Below are 19,628 nucleotides of genomic sequence, written 5' to 3' on the forward strand. Positions count from 1 at the left end.
ACTGCTTTGTTGATTGTAAACAGTCGGTAAAGAAAAAAAAAAATCTAAAGGCGGAGTTGATATTATCCTTGAAAAGCTTGCATTAAAAAAAGGATTAGACTAAGGAGTTCTTACTGAAATGCAGCATCAAAATAGACATTCTGATTGCATTTTGGATTGCTGCATGTTACTTGCTGGCATATTGACTAAAATAGTTCTTATTTCAGGTTCTCTGCAACAAGTCAAACAGCACGCACTTGACAGACTTCCTCCATTAGTGCACAGGCTTCAAGCATTAAAGCACTAAAGCACTAACGCTATACATGATACTGTTATGTAGCTGAGCTGCTCCACTGTACAAGTACAGGAACATAAAATGTAATATGAACAACTTACAATTTGTTTTTTTTTTGTGTGCAGTAAATGTTGACTTAATTAATTTGTGTAGTTATAATTAGGCATGGGCTGGTATAATAGACAGCTGGACAGAGTATTGAAATCAGGTGATGTTTGGTGATAGAATCCTTTCTTCATTTGTATCTTGCCTTCAGTAGGCTGTTTAATTAAACTTACTTTCTAACTCTTGCATGTTGTTGCCAGTATTTGTTGAAAATGTTGTGCTAAAAATAGTGAAAAATTTCATTCCATAAACGTTAGATGAAAGTTTATTTTAAATTTCTTTCCCTCGGCCGACTGTCAGTCTGCAGCAACCACCTTATGCCGCAAAAACAACATAATGGAAGGTTCTAGAAAGTCATTGTTTAAAACAGAAACCTATCTTGCATATTGAAAACTGACCCATGCCTAATTGTTGTAGACGTAAAATTTGGCATCAAGAAATGCCACCATGTTCTTGTAGCACTTGTGCAGTGGAATAGCTGTAGGATGTGAATGTGTTTGAAGAGCCTGTTTGAATTCCCGTCCACGGCGTGAATAATTTCTCAGCGAATCTTCGCTCCTTCACCTTCCCGCCCTCTTAACAGTGACACTGAGGACCACAAGCCACTGAAGGGCAGCCGGACGCCATCCAACGGGACGGTGCGGCGCGACGAGAGCGACGACAGTTTAGTGGACTACGGGGAGGGCGGGGACGGACAGTTCAACGAGGACGGCTCCTTCATCGGCCAGTACAGCGGCAAGAAGGAGAAGGACACGCACGAGGGCAACGAGAGTTCGGAGGCGCCGTCGCCCGTCAACGCCATGAACTCGTTTGTCTAACGCGGCCGCCCTCCTGGCTGCGGCAGTTGCTACGGCCGTCCCCGCGTCACCCTGGCAAATGTGATCATCCCGGTGGTGACAGTTGCTAAGGCGACAGCTGTCGTCGCGGGCACCTACCTTTACCCTGTGGTTGCCGTCACTCTGGTGGTCAAGGCTGCCTTTACGCCAAGACTGCTGACATGTCCTCATCTCCACACCCCGGCAGCCCCAGTCGCACTGTGACCTACCAGTGAACACACACTTAAGAATCCCCCACAACCATTAAAAGAAGAAAAGAGACGGCGAGCAATACTGAAAAGCAGACGAAATGTGCCAGAGGGGATTTTACCACTCAGACTGAAACAAGGCCAAGTGTACGTGTGCGTGTTAGTGATCTCTTAACAAACATCATAAATATAGCGAATATATATAAATATATATATATATATATATTTGATGGAAGTATGGCATATGATCCGCAGGCAGGCTAATATAAGTGAATCACATTCATAAGCAACTGCATGGAGCAAATTGTGTGTCTGTTAAGCATTTTACTTTCCTCTTGTCTCCTTTTTTTTTTTTTTTTTTGCAGAGGTATGCTGCATCTTTCGTTGTATTTGGTGCACGCCTGTAAGCTAGGGTGTTATTTTCTTACTTGCAGAAAAGAAAAGTGTTATATGGTGTTTGACATATAGAAGAAAAAACATGGCAGCAAGTGGTATTGTGATTCCAGCTGCGAAAAAGAGTGACTCAAAGTAGAAACTAGTAGGTGTTTTTATTTAACTGCCTTTCTTTATTTTATTACAGATGGACTGTTTGTGCGTGTGTGTGTGTGTGCTAGAGAAAGAATGGGAGCTATATGTCCAGGTCAGGTGTGTCCGGTCGTAGAGCCTGAGAAGCCTGGAGAGCCAGCCTGGTGTCGCATGCTAGCAGCGCAGTGCTAAACTAAATTTTTCACATTTTCTCACATTGCAACCTTATATTTCAATGGGTTTTATTTGGATTTTATAGGAGAGACCAACACAAGATGATTCATAATCGACACGTAGATTTCTCAAAATATTTTTCATGATGAAAATCTAAGAAAAGTGGCATGCATTTGTACTTTGCTGAGTCACATGAAGCTTGTCTTTGCAGGTGAAAGTTATTAGGGGTGTCTCTCTACCAGCTTTCCAAATCTAGAAACTGGAACTTTTCCCCTGGGGGATTTCTCGTGTTATATTTCCACCACATTTGTCGTTTTGCATTTTGTTGGCAAAGAAGCTTAAGTTAGGCTGGTTTTTGTTTTGCGAATTGTGTCGTCACGATGCGGTTTGTTCACTGATTTTCTCGAACCAAACTCTTAAGACTTTGACAAAACATAAGCGTTTATGCAAAAAATTAAACATCCCCCAATGTATTTCCTCCTTGGTGATTTTTAAAGGTAAGTGCTGATAGTTGGAAACTTTTGAGGTTCCTTACTTAAAGTTTTAGTTTCTGTTCATACAGTGCATCGGTTCTTTCCATGTACTTTGATTTTTTTCCCCCCTTCAACTGAAAAGCATGCATGCCATGTATCTGGCCTCTGTGAGTGTCTGCATGCCCTCTAATGTCCTTTGTCATACAGGGTGAATGCCTCTGTTGTCCATTGTTCAAAAGTGAAAGGCACACCCTCCGATTAACAGGCAGATGTAGAAAAATAGTTGGATTTTGTTTAGATAAATCAAGGCGTAAAAGGAGCAGAACACAAATGCACATCGCCCTTTTGTTATTTTACAATTGCAAAAAAAATGTTGGTTATCATAAGTCCTAATCCTTCCATTTTACAGTCATGCAACTTTTACGTTAGCTATTAAAAAATACATTGGAGCTAAGGTTGTAATGTGGCAAAATCCAATAAAAAAGTAAAAGTATCAACACATTTCCAAGCCACTGTGGTTCCAAACAGTCTGTTTGTAGCCTCCTGGTTTCTACCATCATTTACCTTATACTCTATTACCGTTACATTGTACCCTTGTTGCTGAACACTAATGACTGATCCAGTGTAGCTGTCTATTGCTTCCCGCTGTGCAGACCCTGTCAAAACTCTCCCATCTTAACATTAATTTCACTGGCATTAATCCTCCACCTTTGTTTTCTGTACACGTGCTCACGGAAATATTCTAATCGTACAAGTTTGCTAGGAATATTGGAGGTATTTAACGACGTGTTGGTAATCACAAAGCTGTCAGCATGGTTTCTAGTGCCTTTGTAGAAAACAGTTACCTAGATCCACAGTTCAATGCCAATTTATGCAAACCAAAATTTTAAAAACAAGGTGGATGTTCAAAGCTTCATAAAAGGCACCTCATGAAAAAAACGTTTTTAGAAAAAGTTTTGTTTTTTAAGTAGCCCTTAATATAAAGCCGATAATGACCTTTTTTTTTTTTTTGCCAGAAAATATGACAGATTTTACTATTTTGTAAGCTATAAAGAACAAATTAAGGGGAAACTTGTTAATGAAGGCTGTTCTAATTCAGATTTTCTTAGGGGTCCAGGTTCCTACACAAGGCTGAAAACAGATTTCAAAAGTGGCAGTAAGTGCAAGGAGCCTACTTTAACTCTATGGTCATGGCTTTGTCGACAATCATGTTACTCAGCTTCCATCCTCATAAAAAGAAAGCACCTCGCTGAGAGCTAAGCAATTCTAAAATGGGCATTTGGTCGGAAACTCGAGATCACGCGTTCATGTCAAACATTCCCTTCCTCAACTCATTCATCGAAGACCTAAACTAAACTACTGCCAAACTGCTCACTAGATAACTGCCAGTGTGAACCAGCTTCACCACCTCATCTCGTCCTGTTGTAACCGTCACCATTGGGAAAAATAGGTGGTGGGGGGGGGGATAATAATACTGAATGTGGATACAAGTGTATCTGTTTATGTGAATGAAAATACTGCTTGTTTCATTTCAAGAGTGAATGCACTCTTGAAATGCACTGGTGACTTTGGTTTATGCATTTTTGCTTGCCTTCTGCAGTATATGTTATTACAGTCTGAGTGCAGATTTCATGTTTTTGCAGATGAAGTACAGGTGTGAATGTCTGAGTTCACGAGCGTGTGCGACACATGCATACTGCGTGTGTGTGTGTGCGTGGGTGTGCATGCGTGAAGTTCACACTGCTTTCTATTGTTCCAATGTGTGTCCTGTAGTTTGCTCCTTCTGGACATAGGAGATTATTTTTTTTGTTTTGTTTTTTAAAGCATTTTCATGTCTTTATCATAACTTGCATCAAGTTTTTAGGTTTCAACATGTCAGAACACCGCGTGTAGATATATATATTTTCTGTTTATTGTAAATAACGGTTTGATTTGAGCTTAGACGTGTTAAGATCAGAGTTGGCATGGGGTGAGGAAGTTAGACTGTGAGGAATTAGACGACTTCTAGTATTCACTCTTTGATTTAGTGTGAACTTCTGTTTGTTTTTTCTTTTATATATTATCGTCAGGTAAACATGTTTAGCCTACAGTATCGGGTATCACCTCTGATGATTTAACTTGTGACTGAGCTCTTGTGACACCTGTATTGTTTCTATTTCTGCCAGTTCATGCACATTTTCTGCCTTTTTATATTTAATATATATAAATATTACCAAAAAAAACAACATTAAGTGGACTATTATTTCAAAATAATTTTGCACATCTAATTTAGGACAACTGTATTGTCCTAAATTAGATGCCTTTTTTTTAGGATTGTGCACTGGAAAATGAAAAACATACTACTAATTTGGATAATACAATAGGATGGAATGGACACACTAACTGGTGCATTTCAGTGTGAATACCCTGGAAACAATGTTGCTGGCTGAAACAGTATATAATTATAACATTCTGGTTAATGTTGAAGCTACATGAGAAGCATGAAAGGCTGTTGAATGGTTTACTTCACAATATAATATTGCAAAATATTTTGTATTTTAAATGAAGTACAAAAAAAACTAATAAATGTTGGTTTCGGGATTTCAAATCAGTTTATTTTTGTATCTTTGCTGCAGTGCAACGTGTTAAAGTGTGAGATTTGGCTCCACCTAGTGGATCTATTCAATCTTTAAACATTTGAACGTTTCTTTTCAACTTGTAGAATCAGGGCTGGACTTTGATTGGATCATAGTCAATAGAGTTAATACAGTGTGATTTAAACCTCTTTCATTGTACCTGTTGTCCTCCTCGTGAAATGTGAACGTCACCTTTAGACTGATGTCTTTTGCACCCAATATGTTTTCCTACACAACTGTATACATTCCTCTTCCATAAAGCCGAGATTTATCGATTGCATAAAGAATCGATGTTGTGTTCACAGATTGTTCCACTTAAACTTTGTGTCTCTGCAGCTTTTTCAGAATTACAGTTGGCCTTCTTTACTTATTAATGCTCTCCTTCCTTATTCTTTAAGGCAGCCATGTTTGAGATTGAGCAGCATTTTGAGAGTTGTTCACTTATGTTCTTTTAAGAATGAAAACATGAGGGATCTTCACATCGATAATGATCCAATTCAGGTTTGTATTTAAGATGTGGTGCCATTTCAGAGTTCACGAACCCATCCATTATAACCGTGGTGGAGATGGGATCTTAAATCAGCATGTATTGGGTCTTCAGATCATTTTAAGAACTTAATGTAAATAAATAAATAAAGATTATCATAATAAAGAATATTCATGCTCTAAATGTTAGTAAATAAAGAGGGGGAAAAACGTCCTATTTATCCTTGGGTGATATTGACATGTCCTTTTATGATCTTCAACTTTAAAGTGTGACATCCTCACTTCAAAATAAAAGCAGAGAGCAACATAAAATGGAAAAAATAAAAATAAAAAATCCGCAGGTGGGCAATACTTATGTTTTCATCATTTCCATGACGCCTTTGCCTGTCTGGGATGCGCAGCTGCGTGTCTCCTGCATCCCTCCCAGCCTCTCCTGCTCATGGACCAATCACAGCCACGGCGTCGCCTCCCTCCTCACGCGCCGCTCTAAGCCAATAGAAAAGTTCACCCTGAACGGGACGTTCCGGCGGGTGGGCTTGTTTCTGGGGGCGATGCGGTTCGGGTTCGTGTGTGCCATGAAGACAGACTACTGATTCTTCTTTCTTTTTTTTCTTTTTTTCTCTTCCCAGTCCTTCTGTCTCGAAGGTAAGACCGACCGCGCTTCGCCTTTCGTGCCTCTTAATTTCTGTGGAATGCTTTGGGCTCGCCGTGGTGCTGAAATGGACCCGCTCTGGAGTACCGCAATGCAGAGCTACGAATTACCGGTGCCGCTCCGGCGTCATTAGGGTGAGGTGATGTAAGGAGCTGCGCAGCTACTTTTTGAGGCGTTTTCCGGTCGGCCTCGTTGGAGTCGGCACTATTAGGGGGCAAAAAATTAGTCATTCTGTAGTCGGAGTCGTAGACTTCTCAATAAACACACAACAGCTAGAAAGTAAAGGTAGGGAGGAGACGCAAGGTGAAAGTGGCAGAGGGTGCAAGGGCGAAGGGAGCTGCATCAAAGGATTAAATGGCCACTCCCCCAGTATTTGTATACAAATGCAACCTCTCGCTTTAGAATTGCCCACTTATGTTATGCTGCATGTGATCATTTTACTACTTTATGTAAAAATCCTTGTAAATAGTTTTACTTTCATGCACAGAAGCTCCTTTTGTAGATCAAGTAAGATGGAAAAAAACATATGACAGAAGATATTTAATCATTTCCTAAAATGTTTTTTTTTTTTCTGAATTGGGACCAAAATAATAAAGAGAGGGTAACTTTTTGTTTAAAGCACTGGCCAATTTTTTAATGACTGCCATAGTGTTTACAAATAGTAACATTTGATCAGATATTGATCTGATTCTTCTGCCTCGTCATCATGCACACAAGGTAGAAATAGTTGATATTTCTTTTGAGTAAGCTTTATAAAAACTTTTCTTTGTGAAATTCAGCAGTTAAAGTCTGTGATTTCTCAGCATATTGGTAGAAACCATTTGCTTGTGACAGGAAAACCCAAACCGTGTCCTGGAAGTTCTTCAGCATTTGACACAATGTGGTTAGTATATTATTTTTTTAGGGTTTTTTAATATCCAAATCCTACATTTAAATCAGGATTTATACATATAGGATTAAAGAAGATGATCTCTTTTTTTATATATATATATAAATTCAGAGATTGTTCTGACTGCGATTCTCTGAATCCACAAAGCCACAGCAGACATCACCGTTCAGCCAGTGGCTGAAACAGTAGGCTTGGCTTAGTACGTGTGACCTAAATTTCATGGCAGGAAATCCAAAGAGGATCTGTGAAGGGATTATCAATAGAGGGAAAAGCATGAAAACACTCTCTAAAAAAAATCATCAGATAGATCTAGAATGGGATGATAGATAAGCCATAAAAAGACATTTAAATGTTTTTGCATTTAGGAGATCTGATAGAAGAGACATTGCTGTTTCATGCTATCTCTCTGTCCTGAAGATCGACAGAGGGCATATTGACTTGCAGTGGCACAACACATGCAGCTGAGTGCTGTGTGCTGTAGCAATGTTAGTGTTGAGTCATCAGAACTGCCTCCGGACCCAGAGCTGCGGTCTCCCCTCTAAACTATGGCTCTTCTTGGTAAAGAGCTTTATTAACATTATGTCAGTGTTGTTTCTCATTCGTAGTTATTTGTGGTTGCTAACTAAGAATGACATTGTCCAAAATTTTAACACGCCTGGTGTTTGATCTCTGCATGATGATCTCTTAGACAGAAATTCACGCTTTTTTTGCTTTTCCTTAAACAGGATTTTTGCTCTTATTCTGGAGATCTAAATTGGAGGTGCACAGATCAAAATTTGATGGACCATTTAAGATGTCTAATTTTTGTAACGTTTTAACCTGTTGATGCTGATTTTAGCCGATTCTGATTTTAAGAATTACAGGTGCATTTAGATAAGTTAAAATTTTAATAGGAGGGTTATTAGCGCACCTCAAAATAAATGTGATTTCTGTAACCAGGCATAAAAATGGGATGTTATAAGTGGAGGGAAATTTTGTGCTAGCAAAAGGTGTTGTGCACCACAGCGGTCCACGGCAATATTTATAGATTAAAGAAAATGTTGCATTCATGGAAGATTGCCAAGGTTAGCAAAAACTCACATTTACCAAACAACATTGTGAAGATCACCAAGACTTTTGCGAAAGTATTTTGAGTAATGAGATAAGAGTAGAACTCGTTGTCAGTTATCTGCACTTGTAGTTTTTAGGTTTCGGTGGCCATTACTTTTTCACGTTGACCCAACCTGATTTATTGCTGTTTTCACTTAAATTATTTGAAAACTACATCTTCTGTACATTGTCTGATATTCTAATTTATCTGATGGTCTGAATGTGACAAAAAAAAAACACACACACACACACAAGTCCTAAGAAGGCACATACTTTTATACAGGCACTGTACAGGGTCACCATGTGTCCTTCTACACATGGTGCACGCAACGTGTATCTGTTCCCATCCTTGCTATGTTTTCATTTTATATGAAATGCTTAATCATCCAAGCAAGAATTTGGAGTTTTACACAGAAGAGCCCAAAACCTCTCTTGTTGGCAATTATCTGGCAGACAAAAAAACAACAACAAAAAAATAACTTACTCGATTTAATATACGTTTCAATCAGAATTTTCTTCAAGAGAAAATGTTTGTATATTTAGTTGTGTAATTTTCCAGCATAATGTTTTGTGTCTGCACACAGAAGGTTGAGCCCTCTCCCAGTACTCTCTGCATTCTGCTATATATAGCAGCTCCCCTCTGTATCTGTTTTAATCTTAAACCTCTAACTCAGCCTGTCTGATTCTTCCTTACTGTGCAATTATACAGCCAGACACACTGCATACTGCAGAGATTCTTTCTGTTTTGCTCTTATGGGGAATTATTGTTGCGATTCAGGCAAGCATGTCTCTGTAGCCTTTTTTTTTTCTGCTGAGTCACTGACGTCCTTAATCGTTCATATTTGTTAGGAGGATTGCAGATAGATAGGTCAGCTTGGAGCATTTTTGTTCTGGAAAGTCTCACATGTCGCCCTACTTACACATGTCCAGGTTCATATATGCTGATTAAACAGTCAACCACAATGGGACAAAATTAGAGATTTAATATTCAGAATTCTGTCGATGATTTCTGATTTTTTGTTCAATTTGACAGGAAAAATTGAAAAATTTTTCTTGACAAGAAAAAAATGATCTAAACATTTTCCCCAGTGTTCCTGCTATAATGCAGTCATTAAATACTTACACTTAGACATGAGGCAATGTCTTGTGTGTAAGAGATTAGTTACTGCAAAAAAAAGGCCTTACTATTATTTTAAAACAAAGACAAAACAAGTCCAAATTCAAATTTAGTCTTAGTATCTTGTGTAAAGAGAGCAACTTTTATTGCTAAACCTGTCTTTCCCACAGAAACCTTAAATATGTAGAAGGCTGCTGAAATTTCCAAATCCAACATGTTACATAATACACAGAGAATGAATGCTGGAAATTATCAAAAAAAATTATTCTGCCTCACTGTTATCTGCTTACAGTCTTGTTCCTTATAAAACATGAACAAACCTCAGACATTTAATGGCCAATACGAATGAAAAAAACCTTTGTACACCTCTGCGCAGTCTGAATTCAATTTCTTCCTCTTTATTAATATTTTTCTTTCTTACAAGAAAGAAATAGAAATACATTTGATTCTTCATCCCCTTGTAACATCTTCCACACCTCGTAGCCCTTAGGTATGATGCATTTACTGACTCAAAACGGATCTGATTTAAGATGTCAAATAGCCAGTCACCAGTCAGGGGGATCAAACTGAATATTCACTGTACCTTCCTCTCTGGACAAAATCCCATTTCTTTAGATGACATGCTCAAGTGAATGCAAACGTCTTCTGTTTTGGTCTCTCTCAGCCCACTCCAGTTCATGCCCTGTCCATCCTCCTCCTTCCGTGCTCCCGACTTTCCCTCCATCTAACTTACTCGGTTGCACGGACTCTCCTGGCTGAACCATCATGGCTTCCACACCTTTATTGCTGCTGGGCCTCTTCTCCTCTGTGTCCGTCACATGTAAGACTAAAAATACATTGGTAGAACAGATTGCAGTCAAGTGTGAACTCAATGCATTCTTATCGTTGGGGCTCATGACAATGTTTCTATGTTTCTTCCTGACTAGTGGCGGTCTTGTTTGGTGAACCCAGAATATATGGAGGTGAGTTTAAAACACCAAGGCTTTTTTAGTGAGCTTTTAAAACACAAACTAACATATTTTCTTATATTGTCTCAGAGGACGCTACTGGTTATGGTCCCATTTTTGAAGAAGAGCCTATGGATGTGGTCTACACCGATGACTCACCCGATAAGAGGATCTCCATGAACTGCAGGGCCCGTGCAAATCCTCCAGCTACGTACAGGTAAGGAGGACATTTCTTTGTGCACGGTATCTCTGGTTCGCAACGCCACAGGCGTGCTATTTTCCTGCACAGGTGGCGCCGGGATAACTGGGAGATCAAGCTGATGGAACAACCCGATGAACACTACAGCCTAGTTGGAGGAAACCTGGTTATCACTAACCCGATCCAGAAGAAACACGCTGGGACGTACACGTGTGTGGCCCGTAATATCTACGGCACTGTTCTCAGCAAGGAGGCCCGAATCAAGTTTGGATGTGAGCACAGGCATAAATTATATAACTAATAATCTATGACACTAACTTGGCTTTGAAAGATTGGTAAAAACCAATCCGAAGCTTCAAGATTTCATCATTATTATTTTTTTTGTTTTTTATTTTCTCATGTAGATATTGAAGAGTTTCCTGATGAAGAGAGGGAACCAGTGTATGTCAAAGAAGGCCAGGGAGCAGTTCTGCTGTGTGTCCCACCAAAAGCCTGGCCACGTATGTATGCACTCTTCATCGGTCAAAACAATTAGGATTTGTAATTGTTTAACACTTGTGTTTAGATGTTCAAATTTCACCTTACCCTCTCGTCTATGCTTTTATTTTCAGAGGAAGTAAGCTATCGTTGGATCTTCAACGAGTTCCCAGTATTCCTGCCCACAGACCGCCGTCGGTTCGTCTCCCAGAAGACGGGGAACTTGTACATCGCAAAGGTTGAAGCTCAGGATGCTGGAAACTACTCCTGCTTTGTCTCCAGTCCCATCATAGGAAAGAGCGTCTACTCCAAGTTCATCCCTCTCATCCCTTTACCGCCAGAAGACGGTTAGTCGAAATCTGTGGCAGGTTTAAATAAAAAAGTTTAATGTTTAGCGTCATTTATATTTGTCAGTTTTGTTGGGTTTTTTTCCCAGGTGAGGAGAGAAAGTACCCAGCTGACATTAGGGTCAAGTTTCCAGACACCACTGCAATGCTGGCCTCAAATATTACATTGGAGTGCTTTGCTCTTGGAAAGTATGTTTTTAAAGCTTTCTTGGTAGGCTTTTGTAACATGATAAAAATTAGCAGAGCACTTGCAAATAAATTCAGGCTGGACACAGACACAAAACACTGAGCTATGGAAGGCCGTGATCTAGTCTGTAGAGCCGCAGCTATAGTTTTTGAAAAACACATGCTCTAAAACCACTAAAAATGTTGCAAAAATTATTTTTGTAGTAAAGAAAGTTAAATGCTGTAAATGCGTTTGCAATGCAATAAAAGTGAATACTGTTCTCTAAGTATTGAGTTCCTGTCTTTGTTTATCGCCTTGCTCACTCAGTCCCATCCCACATATTGTGTGGAGGAAGGTGGACGCCACTGACCTCCCTGCAAATCATGAGATCAGCGAATCAGGCGCTGTGCTCCATCTGTACAATGTTCAGTATGAAGACGTTGGATCATACGAATGCGAAGCCATCAACACCAAAGGAAAGGACTGGCATAAAAACTGGCTTTATGTGGAATGTAAGACAGGTTAAATGTTTACCTTTTTTTGTATGAAATAGTAATAATAGTAATAATAATAATAATACTTGTTATCTTCATGTAGCTGCACCTGAATGGGCGGAAACGATCAACAACACTCAAGTGGACATTGGATCGGAACACACAATGCGCTGTGTGGCTTCAGGAAAACCTTTCCCTTTCATCCGTTGGTACAAAGATGGATATATGGTAAAAAAAAAATCTCTTTGTAAGCTTTTTCTTAAAGAATTTGTGCAATCTGAAGTTTTGTCGTTAAACACAAAACTGCACTCCTCTCTTGCATGTGGTTCCTCTAGTATGGCAAAGGCGAGCTGAAGTTTTCCAGTCTAACTTTTGATGACTCTGGGATGTACCAGTGCATTGCTGAAAACTACTGGGGCATCAAATATGCCAACGCTGAGCTGCGAGTTGTTGGTAAGCTCTTGGGGGCGAAGGAAGGAATCCTTTTTTTTTTATTTTTGTAAGACGGTTCTTCAAACTTAAATCCCCACCTATCATCTCCCACCAGCCTGGGCTCCAACATTCGAGCTCAACCCAGTAAAGAAGTATCTTCTTGGAGCCAGAGACAGACGCGTGGTAATAGAGTGTAAGCCGAGAGCCGCTCCGAAACCTCGATTCACCTGGACAAAGGGCAAAGAGGTCCTCTTCAACAGTTCACGGTCAGCAGAAGCAATTTCTTCTGTGAAACAGAAAAGTCACAAACAACTTTCTAATGAACTGACTTGATTCTGCTTGCTTGCAGTGTTTCTGTCATGTTCGATGGGAGCCTGGAGATCCGCAACGCCACCAAAAATGACGAAGGCCTTTACACCTGCTTCGCCGAGAACGACAGAGGGAAGGCCGAGAGTTCAGGATATCTTACCATCACAGGTTAGGTCTATCATAGTAGCAGCATTTATTCACCCAGATCTCTGCTTTTTGTCGTTTTTTAGTACAGTTATTGCCTTTAAAGCTAACTAGTTTTTAATCAAAAACATAGAACTTAGAAACTTAGAATAACTTTAGTCAGAACTTTTTTAAGGTCTTTCTTTTGTTTTGCAGATGGTTAAAATGAAATTATTTAAAGTGAGTTTAACATCAACATGTTAACTGCCTGTCAAAATTTGACTTGTTTTATAAAAAATGTTATGTTGGCTTACTGTCTCCAATTCTGTTGTCTAAAAAAGTTGAAATTTGTGATTTTATGTCAGATTTTTTTTTAAGGTTTTAAAGTCCTTTAGAGTTTTTTTATGTAAATTTATTAATTCATGGAAAAATCGGGAAAGAATTTAACCACTTAAATTCTTGCTATTTAAGTTAATCAGAAGTGTGTTAATACCCCAAAACCAGGGATATGTTTGAGCTATTAGAAAACACACACTTTCAGTTGTGTCTGGTATAAAAGAAAGAATAAATACTTGGTAAAATTCCTCATTGCCCACTGCTATGTATAATGAAGGATAAATATGTTGCAGTGAGCATAATTCTCTTCCGAGGAATTACTACAAACAAGAAGATTTTTGGTAAAAACATGATGAGTCCTAGCATTAAACTGAAAATAAATATTTAATGTAATATGAAAAAGGCAAAAGATATAAGATATGTTTACGCTCACTTACAATATTGTAATTCCTTATTGTTGTCCAACTTAAGATTAGTTTTGTTTTTGTTTTTTTTATTCTCAGAAGCAACAAGTATAACTGTAGCGCCTGAAGACTCCGAGGTTAGAGTTGGAGACGAGGTGATTCTTCACTGCGCTGCTTCACACGACCCCATGCTGGACATCACTTTTATCTGGGCCATTGACTTCAGAGTCATTGACTTCAATGCCGAGTGGCAACACTATGAGCGAGTAATGGTAAGTCAACATTTTTTTTTAACCTTGAAAAGCGTTTTAGTTTTTGAGAATTTGCATGTAATTACTGAAAACATGTTTCACAGTTGGAAATTTCCCGAGATCCGTTACTTTTTGTGTTGATCAGAGTGAAGATGGAGTCGGTGACTTGAGGATAAAAAATGCACAGATTTGGCACGAAGGTCGCTACACCTGCACCGCTCAAACCGTGGTGGATGACGACACCGCTTATGCTGACCTGAAAGTCGTAGGTAATTCAGTGCATGAAAATAATAACCGAGACCACCATCTGTCGTTTGCACTTGTGTTTTAAATCGATTGCACGTGAAACCTCCAGGTGTTCCCGGGCCTCCCGGTGTGCTCCGGATCGAGGAGATCGGCGACACCTGGGTGAAACTTTTGTGGTCCAAACCAGCTGAGCACAACAGCCCCATCCTGTACTACACTGTTCAGACCAGACACTTCTGGGCTCTGAATGAAGATGACTGGAGGAATGCCAGCACATGTGAGTCCTGATTTAGGCCAGCAGAGGGCCATCTTGCTCCAAAGACGGCCAACAGCAATGAACGCAATTCCAGTATAAGCTGTAGTTCAGTCAAATTTTAAGCAGCCCTTAATTGCGTCCCTCAGCTCCAAGTTTTCTCGATGGGACTCTGGAGAAAGCAGACATCACAGATTTATACCCTTGGATGGAGTACCAGTTTAGGATCATCGCCACCAATGAGTACGGATCCGGGGAGGCCAGTATACCTTCGCTTAAGATCAAAACATGGGATGCCCGTAAGTACATTGACAATTGTTTTATTTATGATTGTGCCATATGGCAGATTTTTAGGAAAAGCTAACAAAAGGCCGCTTTTTTTGTGCAGCTCCAGTCGTTTCTCCCACAGACGTGGCAGGATATGGAGGTAGAAATGGCGAGATTGTCATCACGTGGACCGTAAGCTTCCAAACTCACGAGTTAAATTCATGCCTCCTCTAAGTTTCTAATGTACATTGATTTCCTTTTTATTTGGCAATCGTCAGCCTGTTCAGCCCTGGTATTTCTATGGCAAGAAATTTGGGTACATCGTTGCGTTAAAGCCTCACAATGCCTACGACTGGTTTTATGTAACCATCTCGGACCCTGAGACGAGACGACACGTTCACATAGACTCCTACTTCATTCCGACCGAAGAGGACTTCCTGGTGCGAGAGTTCCAGGTGAAGATAAAGTCATTCAATGTTAAAGGAGATGGACCGTACAGCCTCACCAAGGTCATCTATTATCCAAGAGATGGTGAGAATTTGGTTTTAGATATACGCCTTATCAGTTTCTAATCACATTTACCGGTAATCTCAGTTTCTGGTGCACAGTATAATTTTAGAAGTTTTGTAAATTCAAATGTATATGGTTTTTTTTTTTTCTTGTCACCCAGTCCCAATAGAAGCTCCCACAGATGTCTACGCCAGGCCCGTGTCTTCCACTGAAGCTGTGGTTTGGTGGCTGCCTGTGGTTGATACTGGAACTGGACTGCAGCAGTACATTGAGGGATACCAGGTATGGAGGTTTTCCTCCCATTTTTTAAACTAAATCAGCTTAATGTCAAGAAATGTCAAGAAATGCTTGGATTTGTTTTAAAAATAGTATCAACAGTCAAATTTGCACCGTTACATAACAGAATAAAGACTATAATTAATGACATGATAGAAGGTCAAAATGTTCAATATGAATTTAATGGTCTGTGAACAAGACCTTCGAGGTACAAACCTATACAACTCTTGAAAAGAAATCTTTGAGTTTATACTGCTTTACATGGAGTTTATTCAAATAAATGCCTTATCATGAGATGTCATGTAGGTATGGAAATTATATTAACGATCTTGACAGTTTTTTTGTTTGTTTTTTTTTTCAAATCACAGATGTAGATTAAAGTTACTGTACAAGATCTTTTTCTGTAGATTTTGCTTCCACACTATTTTCCAAAAACTTAATTATTTATACTGCAGTATATGAAGAAAATGTACTGCAGTAGTTTCAGTCTCATGATCATCTTTTTTTTTCAATAACTGTAGCCATATTTGCTTTTTTCATATAGGATGTGATAAAATAAATGGAAACTCAAATGAATTTGTTTTTCTAGCCGTTTCTTTGCCCTTTACATCAATGTTGACAACACTATCATACACACTTGAATCCAAATTTGTATCCATCTTCACTTTGTCACTATTTCCCAAGTTACTACATATGCCTACCATGCTATCCACAAAAAAAAACACAAGACTTACAAAAATGTATCCTACTACATAGATCAAATACTGGAGAAAGTATGACGATCCAGAACCGGGGGCAAATCGCATATTCGTTCCAGCTACAGTCAATCAGACCCGGCTGGAGAACATGCTGCCAGATTCGCACTACCTCATCGAGGTCCGGGCGTTCAACGGAGCAGGTTTTGGACCTCCCGGCGAACACTGTGAGATGTTCACAAAGAGGCCACGTAAGAGCGACATGAAAACGGACAATCAGATCTGTAATAATGCTTTTAAAATACTTTTAAAATATGTAAACTGTTTCTCCGCAGCACCCTCTGAGCCTCCCAGAATGTGGCGCTACGTCACCTGGACCGGACAATGGTTGTACGTGTGGTGGGATCACATCCAGTATGACTGGTTTGGGAACGTTTCTTTCCCCCTGTACTACAAGGTGGGTGCAGTTAGTGTTGTTTCTTCTCTATAGTAAGAATGCATTCAGGTTTTAAAGCTGCTAGGATTTTTTTACAGTCTACTGGGGTTTTATTCCTTTGTCAGGTCATGTTTAGAAAGACAGGGTACATCTACGGGAAGGTCTACATCACTGGCTGGCACTTTATGGACTTCCCAATGCCTCAGCTTGGTGACTATGAACTGATGGTTCGTGGTCGCTATGAAGGGGGAGATGGCCCAGTCAGGATGATAAGTATTAAGGGTAAGAATTAAGATAATAGTGGGTTATTAAATAAACTTCTAGTTGTTTTTATTATTAACTTTTTTTTATGTTGTTTTTTTTTTTTCAGGTAAAGCATCTCTGACCACACCCACAATCAGTTTCTTATCCTTGTTGCTGCTGGCGCTGTGTATTACAGGTTTGTAAATTTAAGAGTGAAGAAAATATATTGTATATAATGGACTTTGGAAAGCAAATAAGAATAGGACCTTGTCATGAGTTGTCATGAGAAATCTTCACATGGTAGTTCAGTAACTAGTATCTGTTTTTTGTGACAATACACTGGAAATTTTTGATTTCCAAATTAAAATGGGTTGTCGGCACTTATTCTGGACCATGTACTGTACAAAAAGAGCATGATGTCTAAAAGGAAAAAGTGAGAATTTTACCTGGATTTTTTTTGGAAACACAAGATCAAAAATGTTTAAAACGCAGAGACGCTTTTCATGGTAAATAAAGACAAATGACGACTCCTGGAGCCTATATTTAAAACACTATTTAGAATGAAATAAATGTATAGAAAGGCCACTACGCTGCACAAAAAACACTTGTTCTTGTGATCTTTTTACTTAGTTTATTTATTTATTTATTTATTTATTTATTTATTTTTAAATGTTGAAATGGAGCTTGCACTCAAAACATTAAGAACCATTTGTAGACTACAAGAACAATCACTGACGTTAGAAAACAAAGATTTTTATGTACAAATTGATATGATTAATTTGTTTTGCTTTTTATAAAACACAATCAACTTTTATACATGTGTATTTTATTTATTTATTTGCCTTTGTTGAAAAAAATTCAGCTGCAGGGTGGTATGTGGTCTGAGTTATTCACAAGTGGAACACAATCCATGCTGGTATTGTTGATATATTTTAAAAACTGCTGGGATACAAACAACCTAATTTGGCATGCTTTTCTAACCGAGTACTGCATTGAATATGGAAAAGTTTCAGGGGTTAGTGTAAGGCCAGAATTCCAACAGAAAAGCCACACGTACATAGGGAAAACGTGACGTTAACATTATTATACAGCATCATTTTCAACTTTTTCATTTCTGGTTCACTGAGGTCTGATCAGGTCTTTGTAGGTGTTCAAAATGGTGAACTGAGAAGAATAACAAGCTTCCCTCTCTCTGCAACCCAACTTTTGGGTCACAATATTTGAAAAAGTGTTTAATGCTTTCTGTCCAAACAGCATAAACCCAGCAGTTTTTTTTTTGGTACATATTGCAACATTAAGGCCACGGATGGGGAGCTATATATGTATCGTAATGCCACTTTCCTTTATGTAAAGCTGGAAAACTATTAAACAGATTTCAACAGTCTTGATATTATTTTATGATCTTCTGTGCTCACGATGTCAGGTTTGAGTTTCAGCACATTAGCATTGACTGAAAATGTAAAAACCAAATACGTTTGCTAAAAATAGGACTCAATGAAAATAAAAGAAATGTGGAATCTCAGAAAACACATTTCAATACAATTTCTGCAATCTCACCCACAAACCATGAAATAATTGGTTTAAGACTTTATCTGTATGATAACCTTGATAAAAAAAAACCAAACAAACAATAAAACTCTCCAAAATATATACCATGTTGATTTTACTTTATTTTAAAACTTTAAATCAACATGTATTCTAGCAAAATGATATAAGCACAACCTAACTTAGGTGGTATTTTTCAAATGTTTCTGCACAGAATCTAACTTTTATTGTGACCTATAGACACCCCAACAAAAATGGAAAAACATGATGTATAGTTAACACAAACTATAATTAAAGTATCTGATATAAAGTGTGAAAGTCTGAAATTAGTGGTGTATGGTATTGGCGATGTGTGTTCAAAATTCTTCCTAAGCAATTCTTAAAAAAAAATAATAATAATAAAAAAATAAATAAAATAAAATTGTATAAAATGGCCCAGCAAACAATTTTCAGAGTTTTGAAAGTGTGACTCTTGAAAACCTCTGTATGCATTATACTAGTAACCCACCCATGCCTAGCAACAAAATAAAACATTTCAACTTCTAAGAAGAGAAGGACGCTTCTTCTTCTTCTACTACTTTTTTTATTTAGTAGAGCACAACTTATGTGTGGGTAACTCCATTCCACAATTTGTTTTCCTTATAGAAATAGAAAAAAATAATGGTGTCCCTGTCAATTACAAAATTAATCATAGAGTGTTTTTTAAATTATTTTAGCAGTGAAAATTAAATGTTACCACTCCCAGACCACAAAACATACATCCATATTTGCACTGAACACCCCCGGAATCTTCATGAAATGGTTCGTTCCTGCTTTGCTCGCTTGACAGTGACCGTGTTCAGCAGCAGTCAGTAGAAGACGAGAACGACTGTGGCGGTTACTGTGCTGCCAAGAAAAATAATAAAATCAGGTTTTCAAAAGGAGAGAGAGAAAAAAAAAGACAAGAGTGTCAATTTATAGCCCAGTTTTTCTCCAAGAGAAGTGGGTAGACTGTGCGAGATTGTCAACCATTTAGCATAGTTAGCTTAGCTACAGGCTACTGTTTGCCTCCATTTCACTAGCATATAATGAATGAAGGAAATAATTTAACAGCATATTCATCTATGTAACTTGTACCTGTACCTCTTACCACATTTAACAACAGATGAGTCAGTCAGCAGCAGCTTTAACCCAGATACCAGCATAACCCCTCCTCCCTGTCCCAGTGNGATTCTCTGAATCCACAAAGCCACAGCAGACATCACCGTTC

The 19,628-nt window shown here is 38.7% G+C and overlaps 2 protein-coding genes and 1 long non-coding RNA gene across 12 annotated transcripts in view; 2 read left to right on the forward strand and 1 right to left on the reverse strand.

The window, feature by feature from the left end:
* nrcama (neuronal cell adhesion molecule a) overlaps positions 1–3,915 on the forward strand; it is a 49,921-nt gene extending 46,006 nt beyond the window's left edge. For all 9 annotated transcript variants that reach the window (XM_016664318.1, XM_016664321.1, XM_016664345.1 and 6 more), the window contains one exon: positions 963–3,915. In XM_016664318.1, the coding sequence (XP_016519804.1) occupies positions 963–1,197 (235 nt within the window). In that variant the 3' untranslated portion in view covers positions 1,198–3,915. The remainder of the gene's footprint in view (positions 1–962) is intronic.
* LOC107833930 (uncharacterized) lies at positions 1,747–5,953 on the reverse strand. The gene is made up of 2 exons (XR_001659699.1): positions 4,273–5,953; positions 1,747–2,013 (listed from the first exon to the last, which is right to left on the reverse strand). It is a non-coding gene; the product is annotated as an uncharacterized LOC107833930 (long non-coding RNA).
* Positions 5,954–6,179: 226 nt separating this feature from the next.
* LOC103156705 (contactin-1a-like) lies at positions 6,180–18,471 on the forward strand. Of its 2 annotated transcripts, none has more exons than XM_007578853.2 (24): positions 6,180–6,321; positions 10,088–10,243; positions 10,350–10,385; positions 10,461–10,587; positions 10,660–10,841; positions 10,974–11,069; positions 11,181–11,393; positions 11,483–11,582; positions 11,887–12,071; positions 12,157–12,281; positions 12,389–12,506; positions 12,601–12,751; positions 12,835–12,962; positions 13,757–13,929; positions 14,054–14,177; positions 14,264–14,431; positions 14,557–14,706; positions 14,796–14,866; positions 14,953–15,205; positions 15,345–15,466; positions 16,217–16,406; positions 16,491–16,612; positions 16,717–16,873; positions 16,962–18,471. In XM_007578853.2, the coding sequence occupies exons 2-24, from the start codon at positions 10,189–10,191 to the stop codon at positions 17,036–17,038; spliced, it is 3,123 nt and encodes a 1,040-aa protein (XP_007578915.1). In that variant the 5' UTR covers positions 6,180–6,321; positions 10,088–10,188; the 3' UTR covers positions 17,039–18,471. The 2 variants fall into 2 exon arrangements, with proteins under 2 accessions (XP_007578915.1, XP_016519840.1); XM_016664354.1 differs by lacking the exon at positions 6,180–6,321 and adding an exon at positions 6,370–6,462.
* The last annotated feature ends 1,157 nt before the right edge of the window (positions 18,472–19,628 follow it).

Source organism: Poecilia formosa, unplaced genomic scaffold (genome assembly GCF_000485575.1).
Source record: "Poecilia formosa unplaced genomic scaffold, Poecilia_formosa-5.1.2 Scaffold9, whole genome shotgun sequence".
Lineage (NCBI taxonomy): Eukaryota > Metazoa > Chordata > Actinopteri > Cyprinodontiformes > Poeciliidae > Poecilia > Poecilia formosa.

Excerpts from the sequence above, each read along its gene's own strand:
- LOC103156705 (XM_007578853.2), top strand. The coding sequence starts at position 10,189 with ATGGCTTCCACACCTTTATTGCTGCTGGGCCTCTTCTCCTCTGTGTCC. Across the intron at positions 10,386-10,460 it reads TGAACCCAGAATATATGGAG|AGGACGCTACTGGTTATGGT; the intron begins GTGAGTTTAAAA and ends ATATTGTCTCAG. Across the intron at positions 14,867-14,952 it reads AGATTGTCATCACGTGGACC|CCTGTTCAGCCCTGGTATTT; the intron begins GTAAGCTTCCAA and ends GGCAATCGTCAG.